At 62.6% G+C, this 13,620-nt stretch overlaps 1 protein-coding gene across 1 annotated transcript in view; it reads right to left on the bottom strand.

Moving 5' to 3' along the window:
* BOP1 (BOP1 ribosomal biogenesis factor) overlaps positions 1 to 13,620 on the bottom strand; it is a gene marked incomplete at its 5' end in the record, with an annotated part of 66,779 nt that overhangs the window by 43,884 nt on the left and 9,275 nt on the right. Inside the window, 1 exon segment of the mRNA XM_082015045.1 lies at positions 9,691 to 9,801. Coding sequence (XP_081871171.1) covers positions 9,691 to 9,801 — 111 coding nt within the window.

The raw sequence follows: 13,620 nt of genomic DNA, 5'->3' as shown, positions 1-13,620 counted from the left end.
CCCAGACCTGCAGACAGCGGTTGAGGTGCAGTCTACGGGTACGGCCGGCGCTTGTCCTCCGGCAGCCTCCTCGGCCATTCACCAACCTTGAACAACCCCGCGCTCCACCAGGCCGTCACGACTAGAAGTCAAGACGTGGGCGACAGGCAAGCGCGGGCCCCGACGTGGGTGCCGATGGCCCGAGTCGCCGCCGGCTGGGCACCCACGTGCCCCAGTTCCACCTGGGCTCTCCCGCGAAGCCACAGAGAGACGTGGGGCAATGCCAGCAGGCTCCCGGCGCCGGCGCCTACCGCCCTGCCCCGCTCAGACGTCGCTCCCCCGGTGCAGAAGGAAGTGAGATTGTTTTGACAGACTTGTCTATGTTGGCAGTTACAAGTCTGCTCGCTATCTTCCAGAGGTTTGCAAAGGGCTTGATTATTTTGTTCCAGAGTTTTTCCAGGAACTGAAGCTGAGCAGTGTTTTTCTGGACAAGTTGTGCTACTGGATAGGGAGAGATGAAAAAAAAAAAATTTCTTAAAAATTAGTGAGGCCAGCCTGCGAGAGAACCGCGAGCGAGCGGCAGGAGGGACGCCCAGGCCTGCACGCCCAGGACTCAGAGCGGCTGCGGTGCTCCCAGCCCGGAGGTGACGGAGCAGCGACGGAGCATCCCTGCCCAGAGCTGGGCCCACCGCAGCCCGCGCTCTCGCCCCAAGGACATGGCGAAGCGGCCAAGCCAGAGCTTCCCTGAGCTCCTCCCGGATCACCCGTTACTGGGATTATGGCAGCACCCCGAGACCACAGCCGAGAAGCGTCCGGTCCCGACGGCAGCCTGAGAAGAGGCGCCAGGCAGTGCCCGCACCCTTCCAGCGGCGCGGAGAGGAGGCGCAGCCTTTGCGCAGGAAAGCCCTTTCCCCACCTCGGCCTTTCCCCAGGGCAGCGTCCCGACGCCGAGGCGACCCTTCCTCCTCACCCGCAGGCTCTGCTCCAAACGCTCGGCCTGCCGAGTGCAGGTCTCCTGCCTTCTCCCCGGGAGAGGGTTAGGAATTGATAAACGGACCTGGCTGGCTTTGAATGAGGGTTTTAAGTCACCAGGCACCCGCAGAGTTCCCTTTGCCGCGACTTAACAGCAACGCGGTGCGCTTGGTGCGCGCAGGTCTGCCGGAGCTGCGCGTCCCAAGGCTTGTCCCACAGTGAGCCGGATGACTTCCACGTCCCTTCCCCTCCTCCAGCGTCACCCCCGTCTGCGTCACGGCCGAAGCCCCAGCCCCACCAAAACCAACCAGGCCAAATTTTCAACTCTGTAGTTGCCACCAGTGCCCCCGTATTATCTTCAGGCAGCATCGAGGACGAAATCGCCACCAGGGTAGCAAGGTCGGCCGGCATTTGGTTGGTTTGGGGGGTTTTTTGGCCGGCACTGAATTATTAGCTATTTTGTCAAGTTTGCTTACTGCTTGGGAGTTCATCGGGCTTCTTTTTTTTTTTTTTTAACATTTTCAGAGCTTCTGAGAGCACAACTCTCTGAAAGCAAAGTCCAAAGAGCCGATTCCGTGCCCTGCTCAGGTTGCCCGTCCACGCTCCGCATCTCAGGAAAATACGGGTGCTCGTGCTGTTTTTCACTCGAGTCACATGCCGCTTCCCCGCAGCCCTGACCGTCTGGACGCTTCTCCTTTCCCGCCAGCTCCGAAGTGTCTCCTCCCTGGCCTCAGATCTAAGCTTTCAGATACACCCCGCTGACGTGTGCTCAGAGGAATCCTGGCGGGCACAGGCCACTCCGAAGCTCCCTCGGGAGCCAGCCGTCGGCCCCAAGTCTGGCCGCGAAGCACCAGTTTGCAAAGAGCCTTCCACATACGCCCGTATTTATAGGCCCCCATTTCTGAGCACTATCTCGGGAACCGACAGTCACCACGGCGAGCCCAGGAACCTGCCCGCATCGCTCCCTGACTCCACGGGCACGGCTGGGGCCGTGAAAGCCAAAGCAAGCTCCGGGCGCGACCGCGGCACAAGCCCTCTCCCTGCCGGCGCCGCACCGAGGGGAGCCGACCGACGCCACGCGCTCGCCGGCGAAGGGCGGCCTGCCCCCGCAAAACCACGCTCGGCCAACAGGCACCGCGGTAGCGAGGACCTGATGGGCAGGAGGTGCAGGGCCAAATGCAGGCCCTGGGGCCAGAAGCAGCGGACCCGGTCGCCCCGAGCGGCAGACGGATGCGCAAAGCCTCCCGCGCGGGAGGTACGCGTGTCGCCCTTAGCAAATATCAGCACCCCACGCAAACGGCGTCTGCGGCAAGCGTCCGCTCGGTGCGGCGCAGCGTGAGGAAAACAAGCTCTGGGCTGGAGCCTGAGCCCTGGCCTAACAGACCGAGCCAGCCCGGTCCCCTGAACCGGCCGAGCAGCCTCCTGCTTCCTCTGCACGTTCTTAGTACCCGGAGCGGAGCCGAGCCTAATGAAGTGGGACATTGGAACCGCGGCCAGCGATTCAGGTCTGGCGATGCACGCGTCCCCCGGCCCCGCCGCCCGCAGAGGAGGGAGGCCGAGGCCAGCCCCCGAGCTCGGGGCAGCGACCCCCACGCCGGGGCTGCCGTGCGGGTCCCTGCCCAGAGGGAGATGCCCGCGCTCCTGGCCCAGGGCCACGCGCCCGAGGCACGCAGACAGCCCGCTCCTCCGGCAAGAGGCAAGTCGTCGGTTGAACCACAAGCAGCAGGATCCCTGGTTTCCTGGAGGGAAGGCTCCGCCGGCCGAGTCGGCGGAGGGACCAGTCGCTCAGCGAAGGGGGGGAGCACACCGTGCTCGCCATCCTCGCGGGAACCGACGGCGAGGAGGCCGGCGTGCCTTTCGCTGGCTCTCGGGATGCCACGGCTGGGGCAGGGCGCTGCGGGTAGCCAGAGCACAGCACGAACGGTCCGGGTCACGCCGGGTTTGGGGGGCCCGTGGCGCGAGTCCCGCCAGGACAACGCTGTCCGGAGCCGGGGACGCTGCCAGAGCCGGCGAGGTGGCGCAGGGCTCCTCCGCCTAATCTGGGGCCAGGGAAACACTCAGCCTTCTCCGCCCTGGATGTGTGGGCAGGCCGATTCCTGCCTCCGCTGCCCGCGCGAGGAAGCTGCGGGTGCCCGGCTGGGAGCCTGCGCTGCCGCCGGAGCGGCTGGCAGCCCTGTGCAAAGGGAAGGTGATGCTGCGACCCGGCCCCGGGAGGGAAAACGGGATGCGGACAGCACTGCCAAAAGGCAACTTCAACCTTACCGAGCAGGCAGCGGCGGCAGCGGTGAGCTCCCACCGCGGCGGCAGCCTCGGCGTGACGCTCCACCGGCTGCGCGCACCTTTGCGCTCGGCCCTGCCCCGCCGCACCACGGACAGGAGCGCAGCCGTTCCGTTCCCAGCAGGATCCCAGGCCAGGGCGACGCGTGGGGCAGGGGCGGATGAGGCCTCCCCTCCGCAGCTCCCGAGTCGCCCCGATCGCAGGATCCCGCTTGGAGAGACGTCAGCTCGCTTTGGAAAGGACGTGCCGTAAGCTGAGCCGCAGCAGTGTGCAGACCCAGCACGCAGAGGGGGAAAGCAAACGGAAAAAAAAGAGGCGGGGGGGGGGTAAGAAAGAAAAGTTTCCACTCATCAGCCGAAAGTTGTTGTGGGTTTCTCGCTCTCTTTGGGTCAGGGACCTGATCGTTTAAGTGTATTCGGTGATGTCATTCCTTCCAGAAGGAAAAAGCCTTTCCTGCCCCAACTGAGCTGCTTTACAAACGCTTTAAATATCAAGTCTGGGGCAGCCAAAAGACAGAGTAATTTAGCTCTTTTTTTTTTTTTCTTTTTTGTTTAATTGGTGGCTTTCCCCTCTGCTCTCCACCAGCCTCGCCTGGACCTCGAGGTCTTCCTGCTCCCAACCCGGAGAGAAACCCCCGCCAGGCCAGCCGCTGGGGACGGTCCCACACCAAGCGGCTGCGTGGAGCCAGCCTGCTTTCCACCCACACGTGCCAGCCCGGCGAGGCCAGGATGCGGCCGGGGGACGCACGGCGAGGGCCGACCCATCGCCGGCAGCAGCACCGGCGGTCCGGCAGCGCCAGCCCCGGTTCCCCTGCCCCGCGTCACACGGAAACCTTCCGCTCTGGCTGCAAACGCTAGAAACCCGAGCGAGTGCCCGAGCCGCTCGCCGCTGCTGACGGTGCCCCTTCGCGGGTGAGCCTGCCGTCCCGAGGACAGCCACCGAGCCCCGACACGCAGACATGTCCCAAGTCCTCCCACCTCTTTACCGGGGAGAGCAGGGAAAGAGAGCAGGCAAGGGCACGAAGCAAGGCTCGGGCCCCTCCGTCTCCATCCCGCCGGCACTTAAAGCAGAAAGCGCAACAGCCGAGGTCTCCACGCCAGCCTCTACGGTGCCTTTTATCGGGAAATCCACAGGAACGCCGAAGGCCCCGGGCAGCGGGGAAGACCACCTGCGGTGGTGGCACTTGACCAAAGACTGGCCGGGTCTGGCTGGAGAGAAGAGTGCTGTCAAGAGCGCCGCAGAGACCTCCCGAGCTGGGGGCGAAACGGCCCCGACACCCCGTCCTTTGCCGTTTGCTGTTTTCACCCCGTCACCCACGGCCGCCCAGGACGCGCCCACCGCCCCAGCAGCACCAGCCACCCCGGGCAGGGGCGGGGAGCTTGGCCGGGGCGTACGGCCTAGGGACCACGCTTTGATCCACAAGGTCCTGAGAGCATCAATTTTATTTTATAACGCTGTAGCTCCAGATGTTCTTGTTATTCACATTCGTATCTGCAAACCTTAACGTTTGCAAAGCCTTTGGCACCGCCAGCATCTCACGGCCGTGAAATCCGCAGGCCAGCGCTGTGTAAGATAATCCGTCCGCATGGTGTGCGCGTCCCTCTCCTGCCATTTCAGTTTTAAATCTGATGCCTTTTCATCTTGTCAAATATCCCCCCGTGCTGCCTTCTACATCCTGTTATTGTGTCCTCTCAGACTCTGCCTCGCCTCCAAACTACACAAATCTTGTCTTTTCACATCTCTTCATCTGTAGATTCCCCCCAGGCCACCAATTATCCCCGCTATCCATCTCGGGAGCTCCTTTTTCTCTCCTTGCGTCTTTTCAAAACGGAATAATGGAAATGGGGCATGGCACTGCAGCTGGAGGACCTCACTGACGGGCCGTAACGAAGCTTTCAGTGCTTTCCTTCTCGCAGCCCATTTCCAGCTCCTTCCCGATGCCGAGCGCAGCAGCAGCCACTTTCACCGGGTACTTTCCAAGAACTTTGATTCCACGAGCAACTGATTACTTGGGAGCCCAGGAGGGCACGGAGGAGCTCGTGCTACCCCTACAGCCACATTCCGTTAGCACGGGTACACGCAGGTTAGGGTCATCTCTTCACGGGGATTTGAAGCTCTCTCTGAAGCTCCTCGCCCCGCTCCCTCCTCAGGGTATGAAACAACCGCAGCGCGCTGGCGTTCCCCGAGCCAAACAGGCACATTTCAGAAAGGACACAGCGAACACTAGGATGTACCTTCCCCTCAAAAGAAAAGGGCATGAAAATAATAAGTATTGAATTCCGCAGCAGGAACACTCGCCCGCCGAGCAGCCAGCACGATTCGGGAACCTGCCCTCACACACTTCCCCCGGGCAAGCTGGAGGGGGGCTCGGGGTGCAGCAGCAGTGGGCACAGCCTGGGAGCACCGGGCCGGGGCCGCAGCCCCTCTGGGCTCTGCCCAGGGGTGCCCAGGAGCTTTTGCAGAGCCGTGAGGGCAGAGAGCGGAGCGAAGGAGCCCTGACCTTCCAGCCCCATCGCCGGAGAGAGGCCGAGGCCAGCAGGCTGCTGGCAAAGCGCCCAGAGGGTCGCTCCTCGCCCGGCTCCGACGTGCTCAGCTCCATCCCAGCGGCGCCGCCACCCTTCCCGCGCCGAGCCCGAAGCCCAGGCTCCTCGCGGCCCTTCCTTTCGCACCTCCGCGGCCGTCGGACGGGGCCCAGCACGCGCGGCTGCCCGGCCAGACACGCTCGCGGGGGAGATTCGCTAAGCGGTTAACGCGGCCGGCGAGCGGGAAGCCCGGAGCAGCTGCTGGAGCCAGGCAGGTCGGGAAGCGCAGGCACAGCCGCGCACACACGCACGGAGCGATGAGTTGAAGGAGCTGTCTGCCAGCAGCACATTCTGCTGGGCTTTTTTTTTCCTCTCTTGGCTAATCAGCTACTGAAAGAAGAGCTCCCTCAGCCCGGCCAGCCGCTCAGCCCCCCCGCCCGGGTCAGCTGCGCTGCGGAGGAGGGAAGTGGGCTTGGAACAGCCGCCGGCTCACCGAGGAGCACTCAACGCGCCTTCATTCATTATCCACTGACATATGGAATAGTCATTGCGGGAGGAAACAGAACCAAACAAAAGCCCCAAACTGCTTCCTCCCAGCGAGGCCCTGACAGCCTCTGCAGCTCACGGCCATTCATCTCCGCGCGGCCGAGAGGAAGGGATGCTCGGGCCGCACGGCGAGCGCCGAAGGGATCGCCGGGGGGCCCGGGGTGGGGATCGGCTCCCCGGCAGCACCGGCACGGCGGCCGGCGGGCACGCTCCGGGGCTCTCGTGCCACCCGGCGTGGGGACCCTGCCCCCCGCGCAGCGGCAGAGGGCCCTGCGTGCGACACGGGCTCCCCGACCCGCCCCGGCCAGGAAACCCATTTATTTTGTTGTGTCTCTTCTCAGAGCACACGGCAGAGACCGGCCCGGGCGCGCGGCCAGGCCGAGCGCCGGCAGCTGCCAAGTGAGCAGGAGCACAGCTAGAAGAAATTTAGTCTGTGCTAAACACAGGGGCATAGCAGGTCTGAGCTATTATTCTTTATTAAAGAGCTCCGAAGCCCACGCACAGGCGGAGGGGAGAGTGCGCAAGCTCAGAGCCAGCCGCCAGCGGGTGAGTGACAGCCGGCACAGCGGCGGTGCGTCCCGGGGCACCGGCCAGGCCAGCGGCAGCACCGGCCGCTTTCCTAAGCTGCCGCTGATTTAGGGAGCAATCCTGCGGGTGCCGCTGGGAGCGGAGCGATGGGGCAGGCTGCAAGATCAGCCGGCACCTTGTTCGAGGTTTGCAAACGAAGCCGGGCGAAGGGGAATTGGGTGAACCCACGCACAGCACCCTGAGCAGCACCCACCAGCGCGACCAGCGGGGAGAGAGGCAGAGGAAGGAGCCAAAGGGGTCAGGGACGTTCTCCCACTGCAGCACCCGACTGCCGGAGCTCGAACACCACGGTATGAGCAAGCACGGGGGGGGTCCTGCCCCTCAGCCAGGTTTAGAGCCGCTACCATTAAAGATAACAAACTGGTCGGAGAGAACTGTCACGGAGATCGATACAGCCAGGGAGCACAAGGCTGGATCTCTACCCAGAGGCTGCCAAATTTCTTGTGTGTTCCCCCCGCAGCCACCAGAGCCCAGGGACCATCTGCTGCTGCAGTTTTGCGCAGTGCCCTGGCACGGAGGAAGGCTGGGACCCCCAATCCAGCCGGGAAGAGGGGTGCTGCGGCCATGCCAGCACCGGCAGCCACAGCCCTCCCCGCTCTGCTCCCCAGTTCAGCTCAGGCGGCAGCATGCAGCTAGCCCCTGGGCTGGGCCACCGGAGGGGTCACGCTGTCTTCCACCGCAGGGTGGATCTGGACCCTCCACCACCGCAGATCCAGGAGGTTTTCCACCCAAGCCCGCGGCCCCAGTGCAAAACGCTGCCGTTTGCTGGCTCGCTTCGAGGCGGTGAAGCGATGCAGCCGCGTGAGGCTGGCGGCACGGTCGGCGGGGTGGGAGGACGCAGGCAGTACGCTGCGCGCCCTCCAAAGCCCAATCCTGCACCCAGCCACCCCCCGGGGCAGGCTGGCCCTCGGACCAGCTGCCTCCGGACAAGGGACGAGCGAGGGGGTAGCGAAGCGACGCCCAGCACCGACAGCGGCTGCCGCGGTTCCCGCCCCGGCCAGGCTGGCCGAAAGGGCCGGCTGCGGGAGGTGCGCCCGCCGGTGGGGCTGGGCCCGGCTCCCTCCCAGCTGGGGCCAACAACCCAGGGGAAGGGATGTACGCGTCTCCAGCGCGCTCCTGAAGAGCAACGCGCTAAAGCATCGCGTCCCACGGAGACTTTGGTTCGGACGAGGCCACACGTTAACTGGGGTGAGGCTGCGACGCAGGGTGGGTCTCAACAAAGAGACGGTAACAACTTGCAGACGCCATCCGCAGCAAGAAAGCGTCGTTTTCCTGCCGCTACGCTCGGCCGAGCTGCCCCTGCCCCACCGGGGGACGCTGCCCGCCCCCCCCGCACTTCTGGGCCACCGAAACGCAAAGCAACGGAGAAGCGCCGGGCGACGCTGCTCGTGGAGGCGAGCACAAAGCACCCAGTGTGCGCGTCCCGGCCGCAGGAAACAGAAGCATCAGGGTTCTTATGGAAGAGAGATAAATACAATTACAGAGGGAGGGCAGGGGGCTGGGAACGGGGAACAAGGAACAAAGCCACTGGAAGCTGCTCTGATGTCAACAGGTTCTGAATCAGCGCTCCCCCCACCGGGGCCCTGAAGCAGGACCAGCTGGGGGGAAAGAGACCTTGAATTCCTGCATGAAAGGGTTTTTTTCCCCGGGTTATGCTGGAGACATTACACAAGTGTATGTTTTCTATAGTCATATATTTCCCCCTCTCTCTAAATCTCTATTCCAGACCCGGGGGCAGGGACTGCCGGCAGCTCCAGCACTAGCCCAGGTGGGCCTCTAACATCTAACCTTTCCGGCCCTCGCTGGACCAGAAAGGCCGGCAGGCACCCAATCCTCCCCCCGCCTCCGCTGGGACTGGAACAGGAACAGAGGCGTTCCTCAAAGCACCCGGAATCGCAAGCCTAGACCCTCAGAACCGTCAGCGGTGCCAAGGAGCTCTGCCGAAGCCGGGTGCGCAGCCAAGTGCCGCTCACGTCCGCGCTCAGAAAAACCCCACCCCGAGCCCGGGGGCCGCGCTGCCGTTCCTCCCGACGCACCCCGCGGTACCCTCGGCCGCGAGCTCCTCGTTCGGAGCGCCTGCAGCGGGCAGCGGGCACCGGCTGGCTCTTCGCCTGCCTGGTCATGCAGGATTTTCCGTGCTCTATTACTTCTCAGGGGTTAAGGAGGAGACAGCCTGAAATATTCCACCTAACCGGCGCCCAGGAGGCTCCTCCAAGCACTTGTCCAAGCCGTGTATGAGGCCAGCCAGTACCCTTTCAGGTGAACCTAAACCCCAGCAACAGGGGCCAGATCCAAACGCCCCCACAGCCCTTGGCCACCCCTCCACCCCGACCCCAGGGCTCTACCGAAACAGCTGATTGACGCCAATCGCATTAATTGATTTAGCAGACGATTAAGAAAGGCAATGAAGGTTGTCTGGAACAACCAAACCCTAGGGGTACTTTACTGCCGAGATCCCGCTACCTTCCACACAAGCGGTTTCCAGGCTTTTCTGAGGCGCGAAACCCGGAGAGGGTCCCTCCGAGAGCAGGGCAGATCCCTCAGCAGGCAACGTAACCCCACGATGCGCATGCGAGGCTCGGTCACCGTTGAAAGAGCCGAAGAAACCCTCTCTGGAGGCCGGGGCTGAAAGCCCCAGCTCTGGCTCGTGAGCAGCGAAGAGCAGTCTGGGCAATGCTCTCTCAGGGACAGTGTTGCCTGACCATATCCCCCCTTCAGGTTCGCAGAGAAGCCAGCATGGAGAGGGCAATCCATCACCTCCATCTCATATCCACGTCTAAAAGAAAAAGTTGCAATGGGTCCTACCTCTTCATCTGAGCTGTCTTCTTCATATTCATTCTGAGCAAGCAGACCCTCGTCTTCCTTCCACGATGAATCATCCTCCAAGATTTTGCTCTTCCTGGGAACCCCTTTGGCCTGAAAGGCAGAAAAAAAATCACTTAGTAAGACCCCATCACGGGAACCTTTGCATTTGTGTGTTCGCTACAGCAGAAACCTTGGCTGGGCAATGAAATCTGAAGCTGCCACCAACAGCCAGCCTGCTACCAGGTCCAAGATCGCCACAAAGCACTTCGTGCCCCAACCTGGACAGCACTGTGCATACAGCCTCTCGCTCGTAGATCCTCTGGGACACCATGTTACAGAGGGAAGGAAGGAAGGAAGGAAGGAAAAGGCTCATTCAGCAGCGTGCACTGACACTCACCGGGGACTGCAAAGAGGGAAAGTCAATCACCTCTCCTCTGAGGACAGCTTGCCCGAGCAGCTCTCTGGCAGCTGCTTAGCTCACACAAGAATTGCATTCTCACTCACTGGGCCCAAACTCATTCTCCCTCTGCAGCTTCCATATCCCTGCCATCTGCCAGAGTTATTCCAAGACTCTCTGTCCCTCTTTTCCCCCGCAGCTCAATGCCACCGAGACCACGCAAAGACACAACCGGGGCAGAGGCTGCAACAGCCCAACCTGCGAGGCCAGGCAGGATGGGGAAAGGATTTCCCAGCGACATGGCTTCTTCCAGGCATCGGTCAGAACACGAGCGGCCCTGGATGAGGTGCCAGTGTGGCTACAGGCTCAGGAGGTAAGGAGTGCACCAGAAACCACACGAACTCAGATGGTGGAAACAGAAAGAAGCTCTGGAGGTCCCTACTCCAACCTCCCACTCAAAGCAAAGCCAGCTTCAACATTAGCCCAGGACACTTGGGATCCTGTCTGGTCAAGTTTTGAGTATTTTTCCACGGATAGAGATCTCGCCACCTCTCTGGGTCCCGTTCCACCCAGGGCTGCCCAACTCCCGTGAGCAAGAACATGCCTTGTGTTCAGCCAGAACGTTCCTTGCTGCAGCGTGTCCCCATTGCCTCCCGCCCTGTCCCAAGGCACCACGAGAGCCTGGCTCCAGCTCCTGCCCACTCCCAGGATGGGACGCCGTCTCTCCCCGCAGACGGCAGTGGGATCCCCCTTTGTCCCTCCGCCCCGCTGAAGCGGCCAGCTCTCGCAGACCCTCCTCCCGCATCCCATGCTGCAGCCCCGACCACCTCAGCGCCCTGCCCTGGACTCGGTCCTGTCACCGTGCTGCACCGGGGAGCCCCAGACCGGACCCCAAGCACAGATGGGTCTCAGGTGGCAAACAGAGGCGAAGGACCCCATCCTGGCCGTGCCGGCTGCACTCCTACATTCTTCACCCTTGACCTTCACACGGCGCCTGTCAGCCCCTTTCTCCAGCTCTTCAACGTCTCTCGGAATGGCAGAGCTGCCCCGCAGCAGGTGCCCACAGATGCCCGAGCCTGCGCTCTCAAGGACAGGCCCAGCAGCACCATTCTCGCTACCGGGCAGGACAAGCGCGCGGGCGTTCCTGGTGCCCGTGCCCACCGCGACGCCATCACGAGGGCAGGCTCTTCCCGGCACGGGACTTCGGCCACGGTCCTACCCGCCACTGGGCCCCGCCACGTTTGCACCCAGGGCTCCAGAGCTGCCCGGCAGAGAGCGTGAGCGGGGTGAAGCACGCAGCCATCGCACTGGCACAATCTGAAGCTTCCGGGGGGTTTCAGAGTGACCTCTGGAGCCACTCTGAACCCCACGTGCCTTTGGAAGAGACCTGGGTGGAGGACATGGCAGGAACAGGCGGCAGACGCAGCCCGCAAGGCGGCAACACCACCGTGACGAAGAGGCTCCCGCCATCGCGTGTGTTACACGCCGTGCCAGACGCGTCCACCCGAGCTTCCCCACCGGGCACGGCGGGACCAGCCTCACCCCCGGGGAGCCGAGCGCAGCCTCTGCCGCTTGGGTTATCCCAACGTTTGCTCCACGCCAGACCCGCAGTGGGCAGGACATCTCCTGCACGGAAGGGGAGCTCACCCCACCGGTGGGCACGCGGGCTGCACGTTCCGCTGCCGTCGGAGCGACGGCCCCCGGGGCATGCCTTGGGCAGGAGTTCATTCCCTCCTCAGACACGGGTAACCAGACAGCACCGAACATCAGACTTCGCCCACTCGCTGACCTGCTGCGTGGGTGCCGAATAAGCTGCAGATCCTTCCCTGGAAAAGAGATTCGCTCTCCCCCCGCGTACCACGCGGAGTGGGGGTAGGGGGAGAATGGGGACCCTGGCTAGATCGGGTTTACGGGAGGATTCAGTGAAATAATCGGAAAAACAGACCCAGAAAACGTCCCTCGCGGGAGCAGTAAAATCCGCACAGTGTGTGATCACCTTCTGCTGTACGTACACACCAGCGCAGCTCCCCCGAGCCGCAGGGAGCGGGGTGGGAGAGAGCCTGGAAAATACTGGGCCGGCAAGGGGATGAGATTACTGCAAAAACAAAAGGCTTTATTAAAAAATTTTTAAAAAGGGAGATTGGAGATAAGTTTTTTTCCAGGCTTTTGGCGCTATGATGGCTTTGGACTTGAGTTTCCATCTTCCCCTCATTTCCCCCGCCTCTCTGCGCCGCCACGATGAGACCGGAGAAGGATCCTGCGCCACGAACCTGGGTTGCTGGTGCTAGAAGCTGCCAGCGTCCGCGGGAGCGAAGGCCGTGCCAGGAGGTGGCACACCGTCGCTCCAGCGCTCCCGCTCTTACCCCAGTGACTCTCAGCCTCCCAGTCCACACAGTTAGAGAGAAAAACCGAGGCCCACGGGCTCCCCAGGTCCCACGTTTACTGTGAGAGCTGGCACAAGCCAGGATCTTGCCCAGGATTCTTGCAAGAGATTCACCCCGGCTGGCACGTCTGCAAAGCAAAGCAAAGCAGGCTCCAGCACGCGGGGTTAGGCATGTCTGCCCGCGGGTTCGAACCCTTCAGGAATGCTCCGCCAGGAAAATAAGAAAGACCCCAGCTAGGACAGCAATCACACACCCAGCACCCTATGACGTTCGGCTGATGCCCTCCTGAGGGCTGAAACCACGTTACCAGAAAAAAAAAAAAGCCTGCCTGAACCAAACAGGGTTCCGAGGGGGCTGCAGGATAAGCAAAGGGTACGGGGCCAGCAGACCTGGCCGCAGGGGAGCGCAGTCACCGCTCGCTCCTCTCACGGGCTTGTCCCAAACACCTCTCTGCATCTCCCAGGTACGTTTACCTCGACCCACGGAAGGGCTTTTCCCCCCCGGCTCGGTATCAGCCTGCCTGGGTCACAGCCAGCCGGGCAGGCAGGGACAGGCTGGTCCCCGTAGCTTCGCGGGGGCTGCGTTCAGAGGCAGGAATTTTGGGGGGACAGACTTTTAGCAGGACCTGTTGTGATAGGACAAGGGGTAACAGTTTTAAAATAAAAGAGGGCAGATTTTGACTAGATCTAAGGCAGAAACGTTTCACACTGAGAGTGGTGAACCCCCGGCCCAGGCTGCCCAGAGAGGTGGTCAATGCCCCATCCCTGGGAACATCCCAGGTCAGGCTGGACGGGGCTCTGAGCACCCTGCTCTGGTTGGGGACGTCCCTGCTCATGGTGGGGGTTGGACTACATGGCCTTGAAAGGTCCCTTCCCACCCAAACCCTTCTGTGATTCTATGAGTAAAGCCCAAGCTTTGCTCCGCTGCCCAGGCAGCCCCGCACAAAGGCTCGTTCCACCAGAGGGCGGCAAGCGATGCCGGACACGCCGCAGAACCCTGCAAAACCCCTCAAAACTGCCCTGCGGCACCCCCACCACAGCCGCTGCCAGGGCTGGGGGCCGAGGACCGCCTGGCCCCACCCGGGCACCCACATTTAGTGGGGATCCCGGAGTCGGCACCCCCAGACCTCAGCTCCGAGGGGAGTTGGGC

This window comes from Phaethon aethereus (assembly GCF_964289735.1).
Source record: "Phaethon aethereus genome assembly, chromosome: 2".
NCBI lineage: Eukaryota > Metazoa > Chordata > Aves > Phaethontiformes > Phaethontidae > Phaethon > Phaethon aethereus.
This window is presented reverse-complemented; position numbering and strand designations above follow the sequence as displayed.